Below are 23534 nucleotides of genomic sequence, written 5' to 3'. Positions count from 1 at the left end.
TCACCCCTAGACCCCGCCCCTCATCCCAGACCACGCCCCTCACCCCCGGCCCCGCCCCTCACCCCCGGCCCCCGCCCCTCACCCCTAGACCCCGCCCCTCACCCCCGGCCCCGCCCCTCACCCCCAAACCCCGCCCCTCACCCCTAGACCCCGCCCCTCATCCCAGACCACGCCCCTCACCCCCGGCCCCGCCCCTCACCCCCAAACCCCGCCCCTCACCCCTAGACCCCGCCCCTCACCCCTAGACCCCGCCCCTCATCCCAGACCACGCCCCTCACCCCCGGCCCCGCCCCTCACCCCGGCCCCGCCCCTCACCCCCGGCCCCGCCCCTCACCCCCAGCCCCGCCCCTCACCCCCGGCCCCGCCCCTCACCCCCGGCCCCGCCCCTCACCCCCAGCCCCGCCCCTCACCCCGGCCCCGCCCTTTACCCCCAGACCCCGCCCCTCAGTCGGAGTCTCCCCGCTCAGGTAGGAGGCGCGGCCCTGGTCGCTGTGGTGGCGGTTATTGTTGTTATTGTTGTGGTTGTTGTTGAGGTTGTTGTTGTTGTTGTAGGTTGTTGTGGTTGTGAAGAGTGTCGCGCTGCGTGAGTCGCCGCCGCCTGAGCGAGTGGCGACGTCGCGGCTCGGGGAGCCGCTGCTGAAGCCTCCGCCGCTGGGCCCGGGCGCTAGGCCGAGGCTTCAAATTCCCCTCAAATTGAATAATAAACATTTAATACTTAACCAGCTAAACACACGCGGCGCGCACAAACCTCCACGCGTAGACGCACGCACTCAAGTTGTTGCGCGTTATTTAGTTTAGCAACTTAACAAAGGCGAGCTTGCCATACGCTCAGGGGGGTGCGGTATAACGGGTTGGTTAAAAGTCGCGTTACCAAGGTTACCTTTAACAAGCTTAACCTTTAACAAGCGTTACCATGGTCTAAATAAAGCTCGCTCGTGTTACGGGGGGGGGGGGTTGACTTGGTGATGAAAGTAACGTAAACTTACTAATGGGGGGTAAACGTTAACTAGTGGCGTACCGGTAACCTGGTTATAGCATTAACTCGTGTTGCCATGGTAACGTTAAATAGTGTTCGGATGACTGGGTTAGTGGTGGCAGTGGTGACGTGCTGATGGAGGTAACGTGTCAATTTCTACGGCGGGAATGGAGGTTAACTTAACTCGTGTTAGCATGATAACCTGGTTAACCTTCACCGGTGTTAATGGTTAGAGGCGTTAACTGTGTTAGTGTTAGCTGGTAGTGACGGTGCTGATGGAGGTAACGACCACTGCTGATATTGCTGATGCGGGTAACAGGTGCTTCGCTGGTAACGAGGTTAAGGTTACTTTTGTAAACAGGGTAATGATCCATAATGCAGGTTTTTTTTGGGTAATGATAACGCGTGTTACCATTAGAATTGAGGCAACGTCAATTAGTGTTACTGTGATCAACGTTACTGGTGTTGATCTAAGTTAAGAACTGACGTTAGAATGGTAAGAGTGAATTATTTGTGTCATCGTAACTTCTAGAATGGTAACTCATGTTACTCGATTACTGTAGCAGTGGTGTTAACATAACGTTTTCGACTGTTATATACCATTAACTGTTAATGATAGCTAGTAATACTCATTATGTATTGACATTAATTCGCGCGGTTGTTACTATTCAAAGGTACAACAGAGAAGCAGCATGTGATCTCGTGTCGCAGTAGTCATTGTGTTAATGTTCATTCGTGTGGCGACAACTCCATTTCGAATGACACGAATGCACTTTTGCACTTTAAGTGTTAATGTCGTCTAACTTTGCAATAAGTAAAAAACCGCAGTAACTTTTTTTTTATTCCGATAACATCAACTGTTGATGTTAAATAGTGTTATCGTCGTAACTTAATATAACACGCCCTATCAATGCGATCATACGTGAATAGAGACGGGTCTGTCTTCCTACTTAACAATAAATCATGTTACTTTATCAGCCTTTGGGCCATATAGAGTGGCAGCCAAAAAAAGGGAACGCCCAATAGAACTTAGATTGTGGAGATGGAATCAAATAAATCCTCTTGTGGCAGAAACAATATGGATTCTTTTTTCTCCCGATGCGAGAGAAAAAGATGGTGAGAGGGTGGCCTTCATTCAGCAGTGGATTGATCGTGCCTGATGATGTGGACAAATGTTTTCCAGAAGAATCTCTCAGAATGAGGCCTCCTCTTTTTTTCTCAAATGTGTTCTCTCACGCCTCCGTAGCGTTGTAAGCGAAATGTGTGCGCGTTATGAATGTTATAATTGTTGAATGAAGGCGGTTAACTCTGGGCTGGTTTCCAGTCCCGTCAGCAGTGCAATAACCTTTTAAATGCTGCCGGGTGTCCCGATATTGACAGCTAATTTCTGTACATGTTTATAATTTTGCTTTGCTGTGCCATCGTGTCGAGGCCTCACTGTTGCTTGTGCTTCCACCACCCTGCAATATCTGGCAACGTGGCTGAATTTATTCTTAGGTTTTTTCGGTAAAGTCACGTAGGTATACCGAAAAAACCTAAGAATATGAATCCTTGCAGTCACGAAAGCTTCAAATCTAGAATTAGTGGCTGAATTTAGTTAACAGTATTAGTCTCGGGATGCATCGATTAAATATGCTGTAGATTCTGAGATGTTTGATACGTTCGATGTGGATCACTTTTAAGAACCATCAATTGTCACGTCGTATAGTAACCCAAGCAGCACCAACTGGACACTACATTCACCACAGTGTTAAACAAGACTCACGTTGTAAAATCGAATTTGAATTGTGTCAATTCATCGAATCGCCCCTAGTTAGCAGACTTGGCTGTTAAGATTCAGAAACATTTAAACCAGTCCAGTTTGCCTCCATGAAACAACTAAAAACATTGGTACAAAAGGCTCGTACACACTGGTAGACTTAAATACCAAATTATTTTGCCAAAAGGGTCCCACTTTGTGGCAAAACCGCTACTTTTCATTTGTCACATTGCCAACTATTCACCACCATGTTACTTAACATAACTTGATAGCTTATCCGTGTCTTCGTTACGTCACACGAGTTGGAGTTTCTCCTCCTCCTCGGTATCCGTATCTCCTGCTACACTTGACACGGTCTCGAACGAGACACACTCAACACCACATCGCTGTGGTCATCAAATCATTCACCGTTCGTAAAGACTCCGGTTCAGCGCTGGACTAACCTCTTATCTAAACAATCAAATACTCTACCGATTATTGGCTTCATGAATCCACTCAACACCAGAAGCGACTGTAGTTTTAGTAAAAGTAACTTCTATTCCCACATGTGCTGCTGGATGGGAGGTGATGGGCTGAGCTAGGTGACGTCACCTCGCGTCACTCTGGGCTTAGTTTTTGTGGAGCGTTTCCTGTCTCTGAGAGGGAGGATGTGGGGGTGGCCACCATTTCAGAAAGGGTCTGAGTGGTCACATAACAGAAAGTAGTTACTGTAATTATAAAATTTTGATCGACTGTTCGTCGCAACGTTCCTCTCCAGGTTTGGGTTGACTCCTGGACTCTGGCATGAAGCTGCCCAAAGAGTGTGTGAAGCATCTAATCTCGCCTCAAGCCTGAGCTCTCATTCCCAACCTCCCTCCACTTACACAACACCGCCACCCCCCCCCCCCCACATCCGCCACTTCCTCATCCTCTCTGCAGCTGAGGCTCTTTCCTTGCCTTGTCACATCTCTGCTCGAGTACTGTCCTGACTATGGCTCCAAATTATGCAGAATGCAGCAGCCATATTCCTTACTTCCCATGTCGCTTTGTGCCCTTCTGATCCCTCCACTGACTCCAAATCGAGGCAGCGACTACAACATCGCCCTCACTGACTGGAGGACACTCCGTGGACTAGCCTCCTCCTGCATTTTTCTTTTACACAACTTTGCTCCTCCCAATGCCCTCCATTCCAGTATCCGAGGCTTTCCGAATGACACCGCCAGTTAAACTTAGCTCATTGGGAGGTTGCTTCTGTTTTCTTGCCCCTTCTGGATTTAATTTCGCCATATGTTCAAGGCAAAGCCAAGCCTCTGCTAAAATTATGAGAGGGTCTCATTCATCGCCGTTGACAACCCCTCGGTAGTGATGGAAATTCAACGTTTCCACGATCAGGACGGCATATGTTACAGTGTTCATGATCGTCAGCAATTGTCTACCCACTGCTGGATGCCTCTCCACGTCATCACCGTCCCTCATAATCCCGCGATGTCATTCCATCTAAACGCCTCCCATTCCTCTTCTTGGTTCTTTCGGTAAAGTCACGTGGAATGTAAATAATAAAATAATATAAATAAAACATAATAAAATTATTCTCACGACGTTTCGGCCACAACGCAAGCAGCCGTCCTCAGGTGTAGAGCAGGTCTGTCGAGTAGACAGTCTGAATGACACACTCCAGGCTTGGAGCGACAATAGTTTATTATGTTTTATTTTTATTATTTTATTATTTCCATTCTACGTGACTTTACCGAAAGAACCAAGAAGATGAATCCCTGCAGTCACGAAAGCTCTAAATCGAAAGCCTCCCATTCCATCGCCACACTCATCCCTTGGCCATCACCCATTCTTGCAATATGTCCTGCCCAAGTGCAATTTAAAAAAATTCAATCTGACGTTTATTCTCAGTGTTTGTTCCCTGATCCACGTGTTCCTCTCTCTGTCTCTCTGTATTTTCCAGCATGTACCTCTGCATACTCCTTGCCATGCATTTCAGCTCTTGTTTAATTTTAGTTGTCAGTGTCAATGTTCTGATCCGTCTGTCATAGCTCGAAATGTACACTGATTATTTATTGTTAACATTGTTTATCTGTTTTTCATTTGTTTCCACCATGAGCAGCCCAACCTGCTCTCATCTACACATCTATTGAATCATTTTGATGTTGGTTCACCGAGTAATTGCCACAAGTTTACATATTCTTCTTTGCGTCCAGTTCTGCCCAACAGTTTTTTATTTGCATATTTATTTATTTGCTTGCTAACTTGTGGCTTTTGTGAAGTTCCTCATTAATTTCCTGTAGATAATTTTTATATGGCTGTCCACAAATGTGAGATGGCTAGTTTTTTCCTCCTCTAAATGTTTATACGTTCCTATCTACATTTTGAAAGATATTTCAGTACCACATTTTCATGTTTATTTTTCTTAACCAGGAGAGACCTCATGAGACCAGGATGAGAGTCTCGTTTGTAGCAGTGACCCGTAGCTCACAGGGAGTTGCGACTTTGTGCCGAATATGTGGTGGCGCTTCATTCGCTCGTACTGAGATCATCGCGGGGTTTAGTGGCGGGTTGACCAGCCGGGTCCTAGCAACGTCTCGGTCCAGATGCCTTTGCCTGATACTTTTCTATCTTGCAAAGGCTGCCTTGATCTCGTCTGTTTAACCCGGGGCTCACAGAGAAAGTGACTCGGGGCATTTGGCCATCTCTTATGCCTCGCCTAAAGATCTTCAAGATCTGCCGATGATGCCGTTTTACATATACCTCATTCTTGGTTGCAATTTTGGGGTCATCGGGCATTTTCTGTGGGGGCTGCCACGTTGTGGAACTCCAAACCGTTGGACATCTGGCTCTCGGACAGTGTTGATGTCTCTAAGTTCCGATATATATTTTTAAACCATTGCTTTGTTCCTATTTGCTTCTGATTTTGCCGCGCAGTTTCTACTGCATTATGTTTTTTGTGCACGGCGCCTTGAGACATTGTGAATGGTGCCCATAATAAGTGGAAATTATTATTATTGTCACTCGGCAGCGTTGTCTCTTCTCGCTACGTGGACATCTGTGAAAAAGAGCTTTATTGCTCATCGGATTCTCCTGTATAAATAAATATGGGGACTTCTCTACTTGTGAACATTGGACTTGCTAACGTTCGACTTCAAAACTATCAGAGGTATAAACAAACCTGTCCGTATGTTCAGATGCCTGTTCCGATCGAGGGTTTGTAAGTTAAATCACCGCGCAATAGATGGCGGTGGTGGCATCTACATCTGCAGAACACGAAGAACCAGTGGCATCTACAGGAGATGATACAACTTTTTAAAGGCGTTCCCCGTGTTTAGTGAACACGCCGTACAACACCTTCTGGTCACGCTCGGGAACGCGTCTCATGGTGTGGATTTACAAACGTTACACATTTTTGAGACTGCTGGATATTACATTAATACCTTGGACCCTGGCAGGGAGACATTGTATTGTCACTACTGATTATGAACCATCCTCATCAGAGCAGATAACCTCTTCAAGGTGCAATCATCACCTTTACAATTTATTTCAGCATAATGAGTTATATCAGTCCATTCATTTTAGGGTTTAAAATAAATACATTCGAAATATTATCCCATGGTGGTTTGTGCGTTCAGGTGTATGCATCGGTCACGATTGCAAAGGCTGAACCAATGAGGCCATTGCCTCTGCTGAGGAAGTGCGTTTGCGTTGTATTTGGTTCTAAGCGCAACGAGCAGTGGCGTAGAAAGAGCCATCTACAACTCGAGGTGGAGCTCGGGGTCAGGCGCTGGTGAGGCATCTTCTAGATTTGAAGCTTTCGTGACTGCAAGGATTCATATTCTTAGGTTTTTTCGGTAAAGTCACGTAGGTAAAAAATTTAAATTAATAAAAGTAAAATAAAATAAAAATCACGACGTTTCGGAGGCAACACAAGCTTCCGTCTTCAGGTGGAACCGTCACAGCACGATAGCTGTATCAAGTGAGAGAAATTCCAATAAAACAGTCCTTGTATATATACTGGTTGAGGGTGGGAGGAGCCAAGGTAGGCTTCAGCCGCACCGAACCTCACAATAATAATATCCAGGGCCTACCTTGGCTCCTCCCACCCTCAACCAGTATATATATAAGGACTGTTTTCTTGGAATTTCTCTTACTTAATGCAGCAATCGTGCTGTGACGGTTCCACCTGAAGACGGAAGCTTGTGTTGCCTCCGAAACGTCGTGATTTTTATTTTATTTTTTATTCAACTTTTATTAATTTAAATTTTTTACCTACGTGACTTTACCAAAAAAACCTAAGAATAGGCATTTTGCTCCTGGAGAATCCAGCAGCATCACAACAACAATTCCATTTCTAAAGGGTGAATTGCCACCGTTAGTGTGAGCGCAAGTGTGTGTGTGTGTGTGTGCGCACATGTACATGTGTTCGATTGCAAGCCTTAGTAAATGGCAAGTGGTATCTGAGGCTGTCTTGGCCCTCCTAGGTTGTCTCAGTCCCTCATGGGTACCCAGCGTAGTTTGTGAACAGCAGCATTTGGGAGGCAACGGCACCTCTGTATGGTGCACTACACCACAGCCTCGTCGTGTGCAGTGCTAACCTTAATAGGTGCACTATTAAGGTGAGCACGTTGGGCTACGTACGGTGCAAAAGAAGTTCTACGTACCTACACTCGTGTCACATGAAAAGTGATTTAGCTTTGTATGATGTCAGCCATGGCTAACATCATTGGGAAATATCTGATCTTGGTCTGGGCCTCCCCAAGAGTGACTCGGCCATAACTGAGTACCTGATGTGGTGTGTCATCAATACCAGCACTGGGGGGGGATACAAATTTGTATGGTTGAAGGCCACACCGCTGACGGCCGAACTTCCCCAAAGTGTGTTGTGCCGGCCTTAATGGGTGCTCGCTAACAGCACTCTTGCCCCGACAAGTCGGTGTGGGCTATTTGTGGAACTTTGTCTTTGTGTGCTTGTTTACACGGCGCGCGCTCACGGGTGTGTGCCACAGCAATGGCCGCAATCCGCAAGAAGCTGGTGATCGTGGGTGACGGCGCGTGCGGAAAGACGTGTCTGCTGATCGTGTTCAGCAAGGACCAGTTCCCCGAGGTGTACGTGCCCACCGTGTTCGAGAACTATGTCGCCGACATTGAGGTGGACGGCAAGCAGGTGAGACTGCCGTGCATTCATCCGTGTGCATCTGTGTGTGTGTGTGTCTCGCTGTGTCTATGCGTCCATGTGTGTGTCTGTGTCCCATTGGTGAGCTGCTTGTCGAGGCCGCATTGGCTGAATCAAATAGCCCGCATTCCCAGCGATTACATGTCCAAGCAGCTCCTGTTTGGCCGGATAGAGGGGCTAAACGCGCACAGCATGGGTTGAAGAAGAGATTTGCTGACGCAGTACGGGAGGAGGATGTGGAGCTGAGTGCACTTGTCGGTGACGTACAAGCAGTGTCAAGATAGGCCTCGGTGAAAGACGCTGCTACTGGGCAGTTAGATGCAGTTGCCCTCCAGCAACAGCGGAGGGCAGAGGAGTGATGCTCTCAACAATAAGCGGAGTGCCGGGCGGCTCAAAGCACAATGTTGTCGCAGTAGGGATCGCGGGTGGTGCATTTGCCAATAATCTGTCAACTGAGTCTGTCCCGAGACCTCCTTTCAGCGAACCTTCGACACTTCACGTGGCCTATAAGTGCACCAAACCTGGCACAAGTGTCGTGGTGACATCACCGCCACTTAGAGGCAAATGGCGGTTGTCGGTGTTGACTCTGTGTGTGTGTGTATGTCGGGGAGTGGTAGTGTCGTGGTTCACGCACCAATTCCCGTGCAGGATCAATAACGAATATTTTAACTGGTCCTAGGCCTCCTCCCTTAGGTTGTCTTAGCCTTAAATGAGTACCTGGTGCAGTGTGTTAACATGACCATTGGGGGGCCAATGGTGACTCAGTGTGGTACTGGTCACACCACTTCCTCTTGGGCGTTGCCGGCCTTGGTAGGTGCTCGCTCGAACAGGACTTTCCCCAACAGTCTGTTAAGGCCGTAGGGGGATCTTTGTTTTGATCTCTGTATGTAGCTGCGTGCACATGCCCCTGTTTGGCGCTTGTGTGTGTGTGTGTGTGCTTGACAGAAGAGAGGTTAGATCCGCCATGTAGCATTTCCACAGACTGTCGGGTGCAAGTGCTGTTAGAGGCACAGCCCACTAGGGGGTGGAGTGGAGCAGTGGTCTTGTGGTTAGCGCACTGCGCTACTCGTAAAAAAATATGCCCATTAGCATGTTACATTATTTATTAGTAATAATAAATAATGTGACCTCATCAGCATCTCTGCCAATGGGATGAGGGCTGCCCAGTTTGGCTCCCACCACGGCTGGGCGTCCCGGCCAACGGTGTCACGAGGGCCGCAGTTGCACTGCATTGTGGGAAACCGTCAGCAGACCTCGGGTGTCCAGAGACTGCTGCACAGCAGCGCAATGTGTGTCGTGTGTCGTGAGCACTGGCGAGGTCTGGGGGCATCATCGGCATTGACCTTTGAATCTCATAGCAAGTAGTATAGGATTCGTGTCTGGCTGCCTGCATACAGCCCTTAGTGATCCATAATACAGGTTTTTTTGTGTTAGATCACGTAAATATATTAATGTGTCGTTAAACCCACCACCACCCAACACAGGTTGTAAATATATAAATGTGTCGTTAAATCCGTTTCCACCCGACACAGCCTGTGTCATTCTTTGGTTTTTTCGGTAAAGTCACGTATAAAAATAAAATAATAAATTAAATAATAGCATACGACGTTTCGATTGCAACACAAGCAATCATCATCAGGTATAATGAAATAGCGACATAGAATATAACCAGAAAACTATAGACAGACATATAAGCAGACAGATATCACCAAGATACATAGAGAGAGCAACCCAGGTACAGAGAGAGGTGATCGTCTCTGTGGGGTGGCCTTAAATAGACAGAGGGGGGCGGAGGCAGAGAGAGGGAGGGGGTAGGGAAAACATTTACATGTCAATGAGTACGAAGGGAGGGGAGTAAGGTAAGCAGGCTTAGAGGGAGACAGAACACACTAAATTAAATAACCTAGCAAAGTATCGAAATGTTATGTAAAACGACACAGAGAGTCGGTCAACACACAATTAACGCATTGCCTGGTCGATTACGTATTTCAAAGATTGCTAAGTTAGAATTTAAGTGTGAAAATTCCAAAGAAAGACAAAACATAAAAAAGAGGAACGGAGACACACAGACAGAGCAGAACCTAAGAACGATACAAAACGAGTGTAGACAGAGAAAATTACACTAAATATACAGGCAGAGAGAGAGAACAAGAAACCCAGAGAGAGAGAAAAAGGTAAATTGTCGTTTTACATAACATTTCGATACTTTGTTAGGTTATTTAATTTAGTGTGTTCTGTCTCCCTCTAAGCCTGCTTACCTTACTCCCCTCCCTTCGTACTCATTGACATGTAAATGTTTTCCCTACCCCCTCCCTCTCTCTGCCTCCGCCCCCTCTGTCTATTTAAGGCCACCCCACAGAGACGATCACCTCTCTCTGTACCTGGGTTGCTCTCTCTATGTATCTTGGTGATATCTGTCTGCTTATATGTCTGTCTATAGTTTTCTGGTTATATTCTATGTCGCTATTTCATTATACCTGATGATGATTGCTTGTGTTGCAATCGAAACGTCGTATGCTATTATTTAATTTATTATTTTATTTTTCTACGTGACTTTACCGAAAGAACCAAGAAGATGAATCCCTGCAGTCACAAAAGCTTTAAATCGAAATTTAAGACAGCCTGTGTCGTTCAACCAACGATCTAATCCTAAAAAAACCTGTATTATGGATGATATTGGTCTCGAAAGCTTACGTGTTAAAGTCCTCAGTGAGTCTCAAGGCTCTCTCACAGGAAGGTCCTGTTTGGGGAAACCAGAGTACCTGGAGAAACCCAACATGTATGACCAGAGAACACGAGCACAGCTAGTATAATACATGCGGGGTAACAAACTAATTCTTGTGCTGCTGGTCAATTCCACATCCTGTAGGTTGGTTGGTTCTTCCAAATTATCCTTGTGTGATCCACCCACCCATCTCCAAAGCTCTGCCTACAGGCGCGTAACACCTCAACCGCTATGTGGTACGGAATGGGTTAGTTTTAATGCCGCACGGTAAAGTGTGGTGCTGATAATGCTTCTGCTTTGATTTGAAGCTTTCGTGACGGCAGGAATCCATACTCTTTGGTTCTTTCGGTAAAGTTACGTAGGTAGAAATACAACAAAACAAATTACGACGTTTCGATCGCAACACAAGCAGGTGATGAAGATTGCTTGTGTTGCGATCGAAACGTCGTGATTTGTTTTATTTTGTTTCTACCTACGTGACTTTTACCGAAAGAACAAAAGAGTAATGCTTCTGCTGGTTATGATAGGAATAATGATGCTGCTGCTGGTGACGATGATGGTAATGATGATGATGCTGATTGTGATGTTGGCTCCTCCGTGGTGAACCAGGTGGAGCTGGCCCTGTGGGACACGGCTGGCCAGGAGGACTACGATCGCCTTCGACCCCTCTCCTATCCCGATACCGACGTCATCCTCATGTGCTTCTCCATAGACAGCCCGGACAGCCTCGGTTCGTACGCCCCTTCCCCTCAGCACTTCTCCTGCTCAGATTCTCACATGCGCGGCGACGTGGCCAAGCGGCAGAGGTCGCAAACGGGTTTTGGTTCTTTACCCGTACCCGTACCCGGCCGCACCAGGGTCGCAAACGGGTACCCGTACCCGATACCCGGCTACCCGTACCCAGCCGGGTATCGGGTAGGGTACGGGTATCAGGTACCTGATTGCAACCTCTGGGATGAAGCAATGTTGCAGGCGCGGGTGGGTTGATTCTAGGAACTTGAATTGTGAGAAGAGACAAGATGTTGGGAAATGAGTGACAAACGGTTACTCACCAGTGACTCATGGCCTACCCGTACCCGCCCGCACCAGGGTCGCAAACGGGTACCCGTACCCGTACCTGGCCGGGTAGCCGGGTATCAGGTAGGGTACGGGTATCGGGTACCCGATTGCGACCTCTGCCAAGCGGCGGCGCGTCCGCCGCTTGTTGCGTTGGTTCACGGTTTGAATCCAGCGGCCGCCCCGGTGATTATTTTCGGCTGTGTTAACCACAGAAGACTGCGCGCCGTTTGCTTCACGGCCGACGGTAAATATCCTGCGTCTGGTTCCCGGCGGGTTGCCCGTTGTGCGCTGGCGTTGTCGTCCAAATTTGCGAAATAAAAAAAAATCCCCCAAATTACTCGATTGGAATTACAACAGACTGAATGCCCCTTACAGCTCCTCCTCAGACTGCAAGAGACGGCCGCCACTCGTGGTGCCTTTTCAAAATGTTTTGAGATGACAAGCGCCCAGTCACAGCTTTCCTTTATTTTCCCTTTTGCTGCCCTCCGCTGGAACAAACTCCCACTGCACATGAAACCTTGACTCTCCCATTTCCCATCCTCCCTTAAACCCATCTCTTCTCTCCTAGGCCATCATCCTGCTACTGCAAGTCCCTGCCCCCCAGCTACAACCAGGCATACTCCAACCCCTATCACTACCTCTACGATCACTACCCCAACCCCCATCACTACCTCTACCATCACTACTCCGACCCCTATCACTACCTCTACCATCACTAGCCCAACACCTATCACTACCTCTACCATCACTACCCCAACCCCTATCACTACCTCTACCATCACTACCCCAACACCTATCACTACCTCTACCATCACTACCCCAACCCCTATCACTACCTCTACCATCACTACCCCAACACCTATCACTACCTCTACCATCACTACCCCAACCCCTATCACTACCTCTACCATCACTACCCCAACACCTATCACTACCTATACCATCACTACTCCAACCCCTATCACTACCTCTACCATCACTACCCCAACCCCCATCACTACCTCTACCATCACTACCCCAACACCTATCACTACCTCTACCATCACTACCCCAACCCCTATCACTACCTCTACCATCACTACCCCAACCCCCATCACTACCTCTACCATCACTACCCCAACCCCTATCACTACCTCTACCATCACTACTCCAACCCCTATCACTACCTCTACCATCACTACCCCAACCCCCATCACTACCTCTACCATCACTACCCCAACACCTATCACTACCTCTACCATCACTACCCCAACCCCCATCACTACCTCTACCATCACTACCCCAACCCCCATCACTACCTCTACCATCACTACCCCAACACCTATCACTACCTCTACCATCACTACCCCAACCCCTATCACTACCTCTACCATCACTACCCCAACCCCCATCACTACCTCTACCATCACTACCCCAACACCTATCACTACCTCTACCATCACTACCCCAACCCCTATCACTACCTCTACCATCACTACCCCAACCCCCATCACTACCTCTACCATCACTACCCCAACCCCTATCACTACCTCTACCATCACTACTCCAACCCCTATCACTACCTCTACCATCACTACCCCAACCCCCATCACTACCTCTACCATCACTACCCCAACACCTATCACTACCTCTACCATCACTACCCCAACCCCCATCACTACCTCTACCATCACTACTTCAACCCCCATCACTACCTCTACCATCACTACCCCAACACCTATCACTACCTCTACCATCACTACCCCAACCCCTATCAATACCTCTACCATCACTACCCCAACCCCCATCACTACCTCTACCATCACTACCCCAACCCCTATCACTACCTCTACCATCACTACTCCAACCCCTATCACTACCTCTACCATCACTACCCCAACACCTATCACTACCTCTACCATCACTACCCCAACCCCCATCACTACCTCTACCATCACTACTCCAACCCCCATCACTACCTCTACCATCACTACCCCAACCCCTATCACTACCTCTACCATCACTACCCCAACCCCTATCACTACCTCTACCATCACTACCCCAACCCCCATCACTACCTCTACCATCACTACCCCAACCCCCATCACTACCTCGACCATCACTACCCCAACACCTATCACTACCTCTACCATCACTACCCCAACACCTATCACTACTTCGACCATCACTAGCGCAACACCCATCACTACCTCTACCATCACTAGCCCAACCCCTATCACTGCCCAAATCACTATCACTACCCGCACCCCTCCTTAATCACTCCCGCCTGTTCTCCTGTCACCATAACTACACCACCACGTTGAATAACCAACTCTTTATTTCAGCGACTTTAATCTTACGTACAATGTTATAATTGTTGTGAAGTTCATTGGAATAAGGCGCTATAAACATCCATGTAAGATAAGTGTGGGCCCCGCTCGGAGGCCGGCGTAGCTGCGCAGGCCTAACGTGGCCGTGCGTGCCGTCGCCCAGAGAACATCCCGGAGAAGTGGACGCCGGAGGTGAAGCACTTCTGCCCCAACGTCCCCATCATCCTCGTGGGGAACAAACGGGACCTGAGGCACGACGACGCCACGCGCCGCGAGCTCGCCAAGATGAAGCAGGTGAGGAAGGGGCGTCACCCACACGGCGCGTCACCCACACGGCGCGTCACTCGTGCGTGAGCCACACGGCGCGTCACCCACACGGCGCGTCACTCGTGCGTGAGCCACACGGCGCGTCACTCACACTGTGACCCACACTGCGCGTCACCCACACGGCGCGTCACTCACGCTGTGACCCACACGGCGCGTCACCCACACGGCGCATCACTCACGCTGTGACCCACACGGCGCGTCACCCACACGGCGCGTCACTCACGCTGTGACCCACACTGCGCGTCACCCACACGGCGCGTCACTCACGCTGTGACCCAAACGGCGCGTCACCCACACGGCGCATCACTCACGCTGTGACCCACACGGCGCGTCACCCACACGGCGCGTCACTCACGCTGTGACCCACACGGCGCGTCACCCACACGGCGCGTCACTCACGCTGTGACCCACACGGCGCGTCACCCACACGGCGCATCACTCACGCTGTGACCCACACGGCGCGTCACCCACACGGCGCGTCACTCACGCTGTGACCCACACGGCGCGTCACCCACACGGCGCGTCACTCACGCTGTGACCCACACGGCGAGTGAGCCGCATGGCGGGTGACCTGCGCGGCGAGTCGTGACAGGCTGCCCTGGTTATTCCTGCGTGTGTGTATCCGTCGTACAGATGCGCGCCACTTGCATCACAGTGGACATCCAACAGACCCTTTATATTCTTTGGGTCTTTCGGTAAAGTCACGTAGATAGAAAAAATAATAACAATAAAATAATTAAAATTAAAATGCAGGGAATGAAATAAATTAAACCCTTAATGTCATTCAAAACGAGTAGGCCATTGCGTGGCAAATTTGACAAATTACCTGCGAATTTCTCAATTGTGATTACACACAGCAACATCGCCTCCTACTGGCAGACCGTGTCTGTGCAACGTGGTGCCTTCGTGAATGGGATGAATACCAAATTACATAGCAAAGTGTTATTATTGCAGATTACACAACTTACAGAACCCATCTACCACGTGTATTCAGACCACATTTTTCTCATCATTGCTCTGCCGCAAACCACCATCACCACCACCACAAATGTTTCACCACCACCTTTATGAGCTACTGCTGCGTTGGCATTGGTGCACCAGCACAACTCAAGTATATAATCGGTGACGTTTCGGGCAATGGCCCTTCACGGCACATAGACCAGAGAGGACCCTTCGCTAACAACCGCATCGGTCTCCTCAACACCGCGTGTTCTCTATGGAGGTGCTGGACGTGGTGTAGATGATAGCGAAGTGTTCCAGTGAACATTTTGAGGGATTGATCTCATCTCGGTGTCGTCGTGATGATTCTAGATTTGAAGCTTTCGTGACTGCAAGGATTCATACTCTTAGTTTTTTCGGTAAAGTCACGTAGGTAAAAAAATGAAATTAAAATTAATAAAATAAAATTATAAAAATCACAACGTTTCGGAGGGCAACACAAGTCTCCGTCATCAGGTGGGATTTGCTGTATCAAGCAAATCTGGCTGTGACGGTCCCACCTGATGACGGAGACTTGTGTTGCCTCCGAAACGTCGTGATTTTTATTATTTTATTTTATTAATTTTAATTTCATTTTTTTACCTCGTCGTGATGAGTTGACCACTGATGGGCACCCCTACGATGCCTCAAGTTCATATCGCAAAGCTGCTGAGACACAGCCCAAAGTGGAGGTTGTCCCTTGAAATTTAAATCTCAATTTCAGTGTCTCTCTGTTCAAACGAGTGTGAGGGTGACCCGACAAGGCTGATGCGTTGAGTCGACTCAGATCGGAATTTGAGCTTCGCTGCCTCGTGATTGAGACGAATGACCACAGCAACATCTGCGCGTGGGCCACCCCTTGTGATGTGCGCCACTACAGCGCCCTCTCGTGGCTCACGGCCACACTGGAATCCTTTCTCCCGTCATGCGGCGGGGGCCATAGGAGCCGTCCATAAATGACGTCACGCGATTTTGGACGATTTTTGACCCCCCCCCCTGGTCACACGGTGTCATAAAAAGTCAGACCCCCCCCTCAAATTTGACAAAAAAATGAAACATGTTTCAAATCGCTTTAAGCTATTGTCATTGTAGTGTGTATGTAATGTGGCGCTGCACTCTGATGTTGTAGGAGAAAACATTTATTAAAGCGTCTATTTCATTAAGTAGAACGTTTCGATTTAAAGCTTTCGTGACTGCAGAGATTCATATTCTTGGTTCTTTCGGTAAAGTCACGTAGAATGGAAATAATAAAATAATAAAAATAAACCAATAAAATAATTCTCGCGACGTTTTTTTATTATTTCCATTCTACGTGACTTTACCGAAAGAACCAAGAAGATAAGTAGAACGTGTTATCTATTTTATTTAAAGTTGCGCATTTTGATGTGACGTCACATTTCTCAAACCCCCCCCTCGTCACACATCGTTACAAATGTCTGACCCCCCCCCCCCCCCCCCCAGGTGCGTGATGTCATTTATGGACGGCCCGATAGCACCCCGGCTAATCGTAACAATCGTGTGTGTTTGGTATTGTGCCGCTCTTGGCTACAGCGCAGGAGGCACGATGTTTCACGAGTCTACGGTGGTTTCAGGCAGCAGGGGGCGATGTTGCCGAGTGTTTAATCCCAATTCGAGTCATTTGCGAGCAACATTTCGAATTTGCTCAATCTTGACCACGACGCCTGCTCGTCTTTCGAACGACGCCACCGTACCTTTACCCTCCGCCGTGAAAAGGGCGGCGCGGTGTGTTTCACGGTGAATCAGCCCGCGGTATTAATCCGGGCGGCCTGCCGGATTCGAACCTCGGGCGACGAACGTGCGAAAGCGTCACCGGGTCACGTCGCCACCCCGCGATGCATTGTGGGATCTGCTCCGGATCAGTGCGTGGAGGAATTTGAAACCCCCCTGACCCTCATCCCCCGCCCCCCCAGGAGCCCGTGAAGTCGGAGGAGGGGCGCGACATGGCCAACAAAATCGGCGCCTTCGGCTACATGGAGTGCTCGGCCAAGAACAAGGAGGGAGTGCGCGAGGTGTTCGAGCTGGCGACGCGCGCCGCCCTGCAGGTCCGCACGCGCAAGAAGAACGGATTCTGCCGCTTGCTGTAGCTCGCCGGCGCCTGCCACCGTAGCCCCGTGCCGTAGCCCCGTGCCGTAGCCCCGTGCCGTAGCCCCGTGCCGTAGCCCCGCGTGTCCCCCCCCCACCCCCCCCCCGTACCCGACTAAGGTGCCTAACCGTGACGAGCCGCCCGTCAGTGCCTCCCGTGTGGGCACTACTACCCCCGTAAGTTCCACGAGACGGCACCGTTGCCGCCGATAGAGATGAACGGTGGGTGGCGCACGAGCCTCTTGTGCATCGGCATCGCCTTTCATCCCGGCAGATTTAGCGGCTTGTCCCGCTCGGAGCACGGGATCGCTCCGTCATTCGGTGACGTTCCGCGCGTCGCGGCGTGGAATCGATCAAAACGACGCTTCCCCTTGTGCCGCTAGGACCCAGGGTGCCTGCAGCATTCCCACGGAATAGCCGACCCTTGTACGCACGACGTCCGCGCGCTTGTGTCTTGAGCGTGAGAATGAATTTCAAGTGGTAAATCTCCGCATCGTTTATCGCTCGGTGTAATCGGCATCGAGCGTAGACGCTGTACGGAACTGGTCACGATTCATTGATTCGTACAGTGGAACGATTCCCCACGCTCGCGATACGTGCATCTTGGATCGTGCGTCTTCGAGTCGAGCATTTGTGTAAATTGTACCCTGGTGTACCTGAAGGGCCAATAGCACGAACGAGACGACATAATTTTAACACGGTGTAAATGAGACGAGGAAATTTGATTCTGAATTGATCACAACCCTGAGTCGTGGCAAATGGAGCAGGGAGTGGTCCGGGTTCGTGGGTCAATGTCCGTGCCTAACGGTGAACATCCGTCCCAAGCCCTCTGTTGCCGAACTAAAAAACTGTTAACCCCAAACACCACACGAGCTCAAAGTTAACCTTCACTTTGGCGACAGCATTGCATTCCGTTCAGCGACAGATTAAAATAAATATATTTTACCATTTTCCCAATTGAATTCATCTTGCGGCGATGGCTTCATGTCGTTGTCTCGAGGCGATTTTTGGTTTGAACTGTCAGGCCGCAGGGCACCGCTTGTCACGAAGAGGGCAGCCCGTGGATGGTGATGTCACCAAACTACTGAGATTCCTTCTCCTGTCTCTTTATCTGCACAACAACGGGTGCTGTCCTTTGCCACGTGCTTTGCTGGAACATGACACTGCAGTAAAACAACGTCATCGAAGCTAATTCAATATGGTTTGGCAACCGGGTACTGTGTCTCATTGGTTAGATTTGACAACACTGCAGCTTTGACGACACAAAAGTAAAATTTTACTTTAAGGGAAATATCTTTAGCAGAATTGATCACGACGCGCAAGATGCCGAACCCCGCTCAGCAGCTTAACGAATCTTGGTTTTGGGTCACGATACCAATGAAGGATCGATTAGCGTTTGTCTCATTTACACCGTCTCAATATTACTCGTTACGTTCCATTCCCCTTAAAATCACGTTTGCATAAAATTAGCATCAGTGTTAAGCAATCGATGGTCACGCGCACGCAAGGCTGCGGCTTGTGCCGTGAGCACGAGGGTCGTTGCGTGCGCCTCGAGGCCGCGCCGCCAGCGCATCTCGCTGGCGGTACGGGGGACGCCTCTCGGCGGGCTCCTGCCGCGTCGCCATCTTCACGCCGACATTCGGACTCGGTAACGGCACGCATCGCCCCTTTCTCGGCCTCGGCTTCGCTCGTGGTGCCGGACTGGTGGTTCAGCGTCGAAGCAACTTGCCATTTGTAAAACATTTTAGGTCCTCCTGCTTGGAGCTGCTCGCACCATCGCCGTGGTTACAGTCGGCTATCGCTATTGGTCCATCGCCAACGAGCCCACCCGCTCCTGTCGGTGTTACGCTGAACGATGGCTATTGCCGCACCCATCGTGCCTCCCCGAACCTCGGACTGCCAGCGCTTATGAGATTGAAGAAGTAGTAGCCGGTAGGATTCTCTTCATAAAGCAGCCTTAATGTAAAAAGGGGAAGCTCGTACGGTAAAGTGTGCCCGTTTCTCCAAACCACGACGCAATGGCCATTAATAACGGGGAAGGGATAATAAAAAATTGGCCGTGAATATCACGTGGTCTGACGCTGCACTCGCGTTCACCCAGAACTCGAGCTTGAGTTACGCGAGTAGCGCTGTTTAGTGAAGTGCCCTCAGCGTTGTGTGGTGGTGGTGAGTCCCTCGTGAGCTGCCCGACTCAACTCGTAAGCACGTTGAGCGTCTGTACGACTCGGCGCCATTCCCCGAGACTCGGAGCCAAACTAAAGCAACCCACCCAGACGTCTTCTTGGTTCTTTCGGTAAAGTCACGTAGAAGGGAAATAATAAAATAATACAAATAAAACATAATAAAATAATTCTCACGACGTTTCGGCCACAACGCAAGCAGCCGTCCTCAGGTGAAGAACAGGTCTGTCGGGGAGACAGCGTCTGAATCTATTCGGACTTTACCGAAAGAACCAAGAAGATGAATCCCTGCAGTCACGAAAGCTTTAAATCGAAAAATCCATCCAGACGTCTTAAGAGCAGCTGGAGGAAGGTCCCAAGGCAGCCTGAATGTCAGTCTTGTCATTTGATCTATCAACATGAACATCATTGTCCATGGCCTACCTACTGCTGGATGAGGGGCTCCCCTTGCCATCACCGTGCCTAACAGTATTGCAATTGAACAATCCGTCTCGTGCGCAAGAATTGTCGTTGTTCCATCTGCGCGGTTGTCATCCTCTCGGTCATCTGTTCTCTCGTTTGGCTGCCATTCCGTCAACAAGAGCTGTATTTGGGAAGATGAAAGTCGTGGCCTTAGTGCCAGAAACGTAGTTCTACTGTCAAGAAAACCTCAAAATCGCGTTGCACATTCTGCATCAGGCAGCCTAAGCGTGTGGACACGAGAGAGGAGAGTTGCGTTCCTTGTATTGCATTTTAGCTTTTAACCAAGCGAGAGAGACTCCTTTGCCTCCGGAATCCACCTCTTGACCTTCGCCTGGCCATAACCCAACCTTCTGGCATCCTGGCGAGAAGCACCATGGCCAGGAGTTGACCCACAACCCTCTAATTTTGCTGGCCTTTGTTAGGCCCAGCTGGAGATGATGGAGAGACTCCGTTATGTGTGTACACGTGGAAAGGCAGCGATTCTGAGTATCACATCTGCCCTGCCTATGGATGAGGATTCATTCTTGCTATTGGCCTTGATTTGAGAATTCATCACCCCCTTTGCTTAAGCTCACTCGTGGCAGCTGGGAATATGGATATCCTAAACAAGTCGGGGCCCGCCATTGTTTGATTCAACTAGCGAGATGTTTGCGCTACACGTGGGATATCCAGTTACTTAACTAATCGATTTCCCAAAAAATTACTGGTTCGTTTACTCGATGAACACAGATAATATCGAATTAGTCTGGGGGGTTGGGGGGGAAGCCTCACTTTTGTAGCCATGTGTGCTCACTGGACAGTGATGTCATCATCCACGTCACGTTGGGTGTGGCTCGTAGGGGGTTTCCTGCCTTCACGAGGGAGGATGTGGGGGTGGCCGCCATTCTTAAAGGTGCCTGAATAATCGACCACATACAGAGTTGTGAATTCAGATTTCCTTCTGCTTTATACTATAACAATGACCTCCATTTTACAAAGCACCTTTCAAATTGAAATATCTCAAATGCGCTGATTAATCATCGAATGCGACCACTCGCCCGAGCTCTAGTTTCCGATTTAGCAGGGAGAAGGTAGACCCCACAAAGGGGAGGGAGGGAGGGAGTGGCTGGAAGAGTTTTGCGTACAACAGTGGATCCCTCGGTCGGATTGGAAACTGAGCTGCCCACGTTGACATCAACCCTCTCCCCGAACCACGCCTGTCCCCACACGGTGGAGACATTTGAGAGGTGAGCCTGACTACGATCGCCTTGCTGGAGTCAAAAACGTCTCGCTTTCGGTGCCTGAACGTTCACCTGAACGTTGGCGGGAGTTTCCCTCCCGTGTTGGGCCCGGCTAGCGAGGATTTCCCGTAGTTGCGCATCAGCAGTGGCTTCTCAGCGCCTCGGGCAGAACAAATCCCTGCAGACGGCAATGGCACATTGCTGAGAAATACAATTCATCATCCGGCACGATTATTCCGTAGCCCAAGTAAACCTAAGTGTCCTTTGACTCCACACTGAAGGATTAAGTCTTCACAAGGGACCTCGGGCAAAGGGAGCCTGGTTCATCGCACGGTCCTCAAAATCAGGCAGTGCTCGTACAACTTTTCTAAAGCATGTTGGAGCATGTGCTTATTTTATGATGGGGAAAGAGATATTGCTGCCAAAGTTGGTCTCTCGCGTGTTTATATTTTTCTGGCACCGGTTAAAAATCGCTTAACAGTGCGATCGTTGCAATCACGTTCCGGCCACACTCCCCCGCCGTGCCACCGTCGCCCCGCGTTCGTGCCGTGTAGGAACCGCGACTTTCCCGCTCCGCAGTAGTAAACGCGGCGCCACGGCACGGACAGCTCGGCTCCCCACTCCGAGCACGGCAAGCCCCCGAGACTCGCTGAGCATTGTGGGATTCCCCGAAACAGCTGCGAGCGGTATCACCCACAGTGCCCTGCGCGTCGCGCTGTGACGCGTCGCTGCCCCGTGTGTTGGTGGCCTGCCTTTCACGTCGGCTTATCAATGAAGTTGTGACATTTTGATACGGAAGTTTGTTTTTCATGAAGGGTTTTTGTTTTGCATTCATGACTTATCTCGTCTCAAGCCCAGCGTGTATTTGTCCATGTATTTACAGGGTAATGGAGTAGAGGGTCATGTTGTTTTGATGCCTTTGTGCGAGGGACACCAGAAGATTGGTCTACCAGAGACAAGTCGCACTAGAGCCGTGATGCCTTCACAGCTTCTTCTTAATGTGACCTCTCGCCTCACCGACCCCCATCCGATTCTCTGACCCCTCTGTGCATTTCAGTGACTCTCCGTGGTACAAACCAGGAGTGACCGCTTCATATAAATCAAAAGGAAGTCTAAATTTCGATTTAAAGCTTTCGTGACTGCAGGGATTCATCTTCTTGGTTCTTTCGGTTAAGTCACGTAGAATGGAAATAATAAAATAATAAAAATAACACAATCAAATACAATTCTCACGACGTTTCGGCCACAACGCAAGCAGCCGTCCTCAGGTGAAGAACAGGTCTGTCGGAAAGACAGGAAGTCGCCACGACAGAATGGATGGGGTGTGAGCTCGGTCGTGGGTTCTGTGGAGTTGGTGTTGAGCTCTCGGCACGGGTGTTGATTTGTTGCCAAAGCCACGTGGCCTAGTCGTGGGGTGAGCCGTATTCCAAGCGTGGCATCGTGCGCCGCACAGAAGGCGTCACCTGGTCAAATTTGACCAATCGGTGACGTCCGTGACCATATCTAGCTCGATGCCCCCACCTCTGCCCGCTGCTTCTTGAGACTCACGATGACGTTTGACACGACGAGCCAAATGGATTTCTACACAAGGTTTTTCCGGTAAAGTCACGTAGGTAGAAAATAAAATTTAAAGTTAATTAAAGTAATAATGGAAATAGAATAAATCACGACGTTTCGGAGGCAACGCAAGTCTCCGTCATCAGGTGGGACCGTCACAGCTAAAATTACTGCATCAAGTGAGGAAAATTCCAAAGGACCAGCCCTTAAATACACGTTAAGGGGGCGGGGGGGGGGGCTGGTCTTTTGGAATTTTCCTCACTTGATGCAGTAATTTTAGCTGTGACGGTCCCACCTGATGACGGAGACTTGTGTTGGCCTCCGAAACGTCGTGATTTATTATTTTATTCCTTTATTACTTTTATTAACTTTCTATTTTTTACCTACGTGACTTACCGAAAAACCTAAGAGTATGAATCCTCGCAGTCACGAAAGCTTCAAATCTAGAATTTCTACACAAAGCGCTAGGCGAGTTCGTTCCCAGGCAGGTAGATGTATTCCTCGTGTCCCTCGTAGGAGGCAGTTTGTATTCCGAGTAGTCAGTCTGGCCACGCCGTGCCCTTAGCCCCAGCCTCACTCCGCTTTGCCGAGACGTGACATTATCTTTAGAGTAATTATGCTTCATGCGTTTGCCTGCCTATTTTATTGTTTTTCTTGTTGTTATCGTTATTTGGTTGTAAAGTATGAAAAAAAAAGCAAGCCTAGCTGACCGGCCAAAGGTGAACAG

At 49.4% G+C, this 23534-nt stretch overlaps 1 protein-coding gene across 1 annotated transcript; it reads left to right on the top strand.

The window, feature by feature from the left end:
- Positions 1–423: 423 nt before the first annotated feature.
- Positions 424–22915, top strand: LOC133356580 (transforming protein RhoA-like). Its single transcript, XM_061574170.1, has 5 exons — positions 424–467; positions 7721–7878; positions 11222–11342; positions 14144–14274; positions 17217–22915. Exons 2-5 carry the CDS (start codon positions 7723–7725, stop codon positions 17388–17390), a joined length of 582 nt encoding a protein of 193 aa, XP_061430154.1. The 5' UTR covers positions 424–467; positions 7721–7722; the 3' UTR covers positions 17391–22915.
- Positions 22916–23534: the final 619 nt, after the last annotated feature.

Source organism: Lethenteron reissneri, chromosome 54, assembly GCF_015708825.2.
Source record: "Lethenteron reissneri isolate LAM-NWPU_2019-01 chromosome 54, ASM1570882v1, whole genome shotgun sequence".
NCBI lineage: Eukaryota > Metazoa > Chordata > Hyperoartia > Petromyzontiformes > Petromyzontidae > Lethenteron > Lethenteron reissneri.
This window is presented reverse-complemented; position numbering and strand designations above follow the sequence as displayed.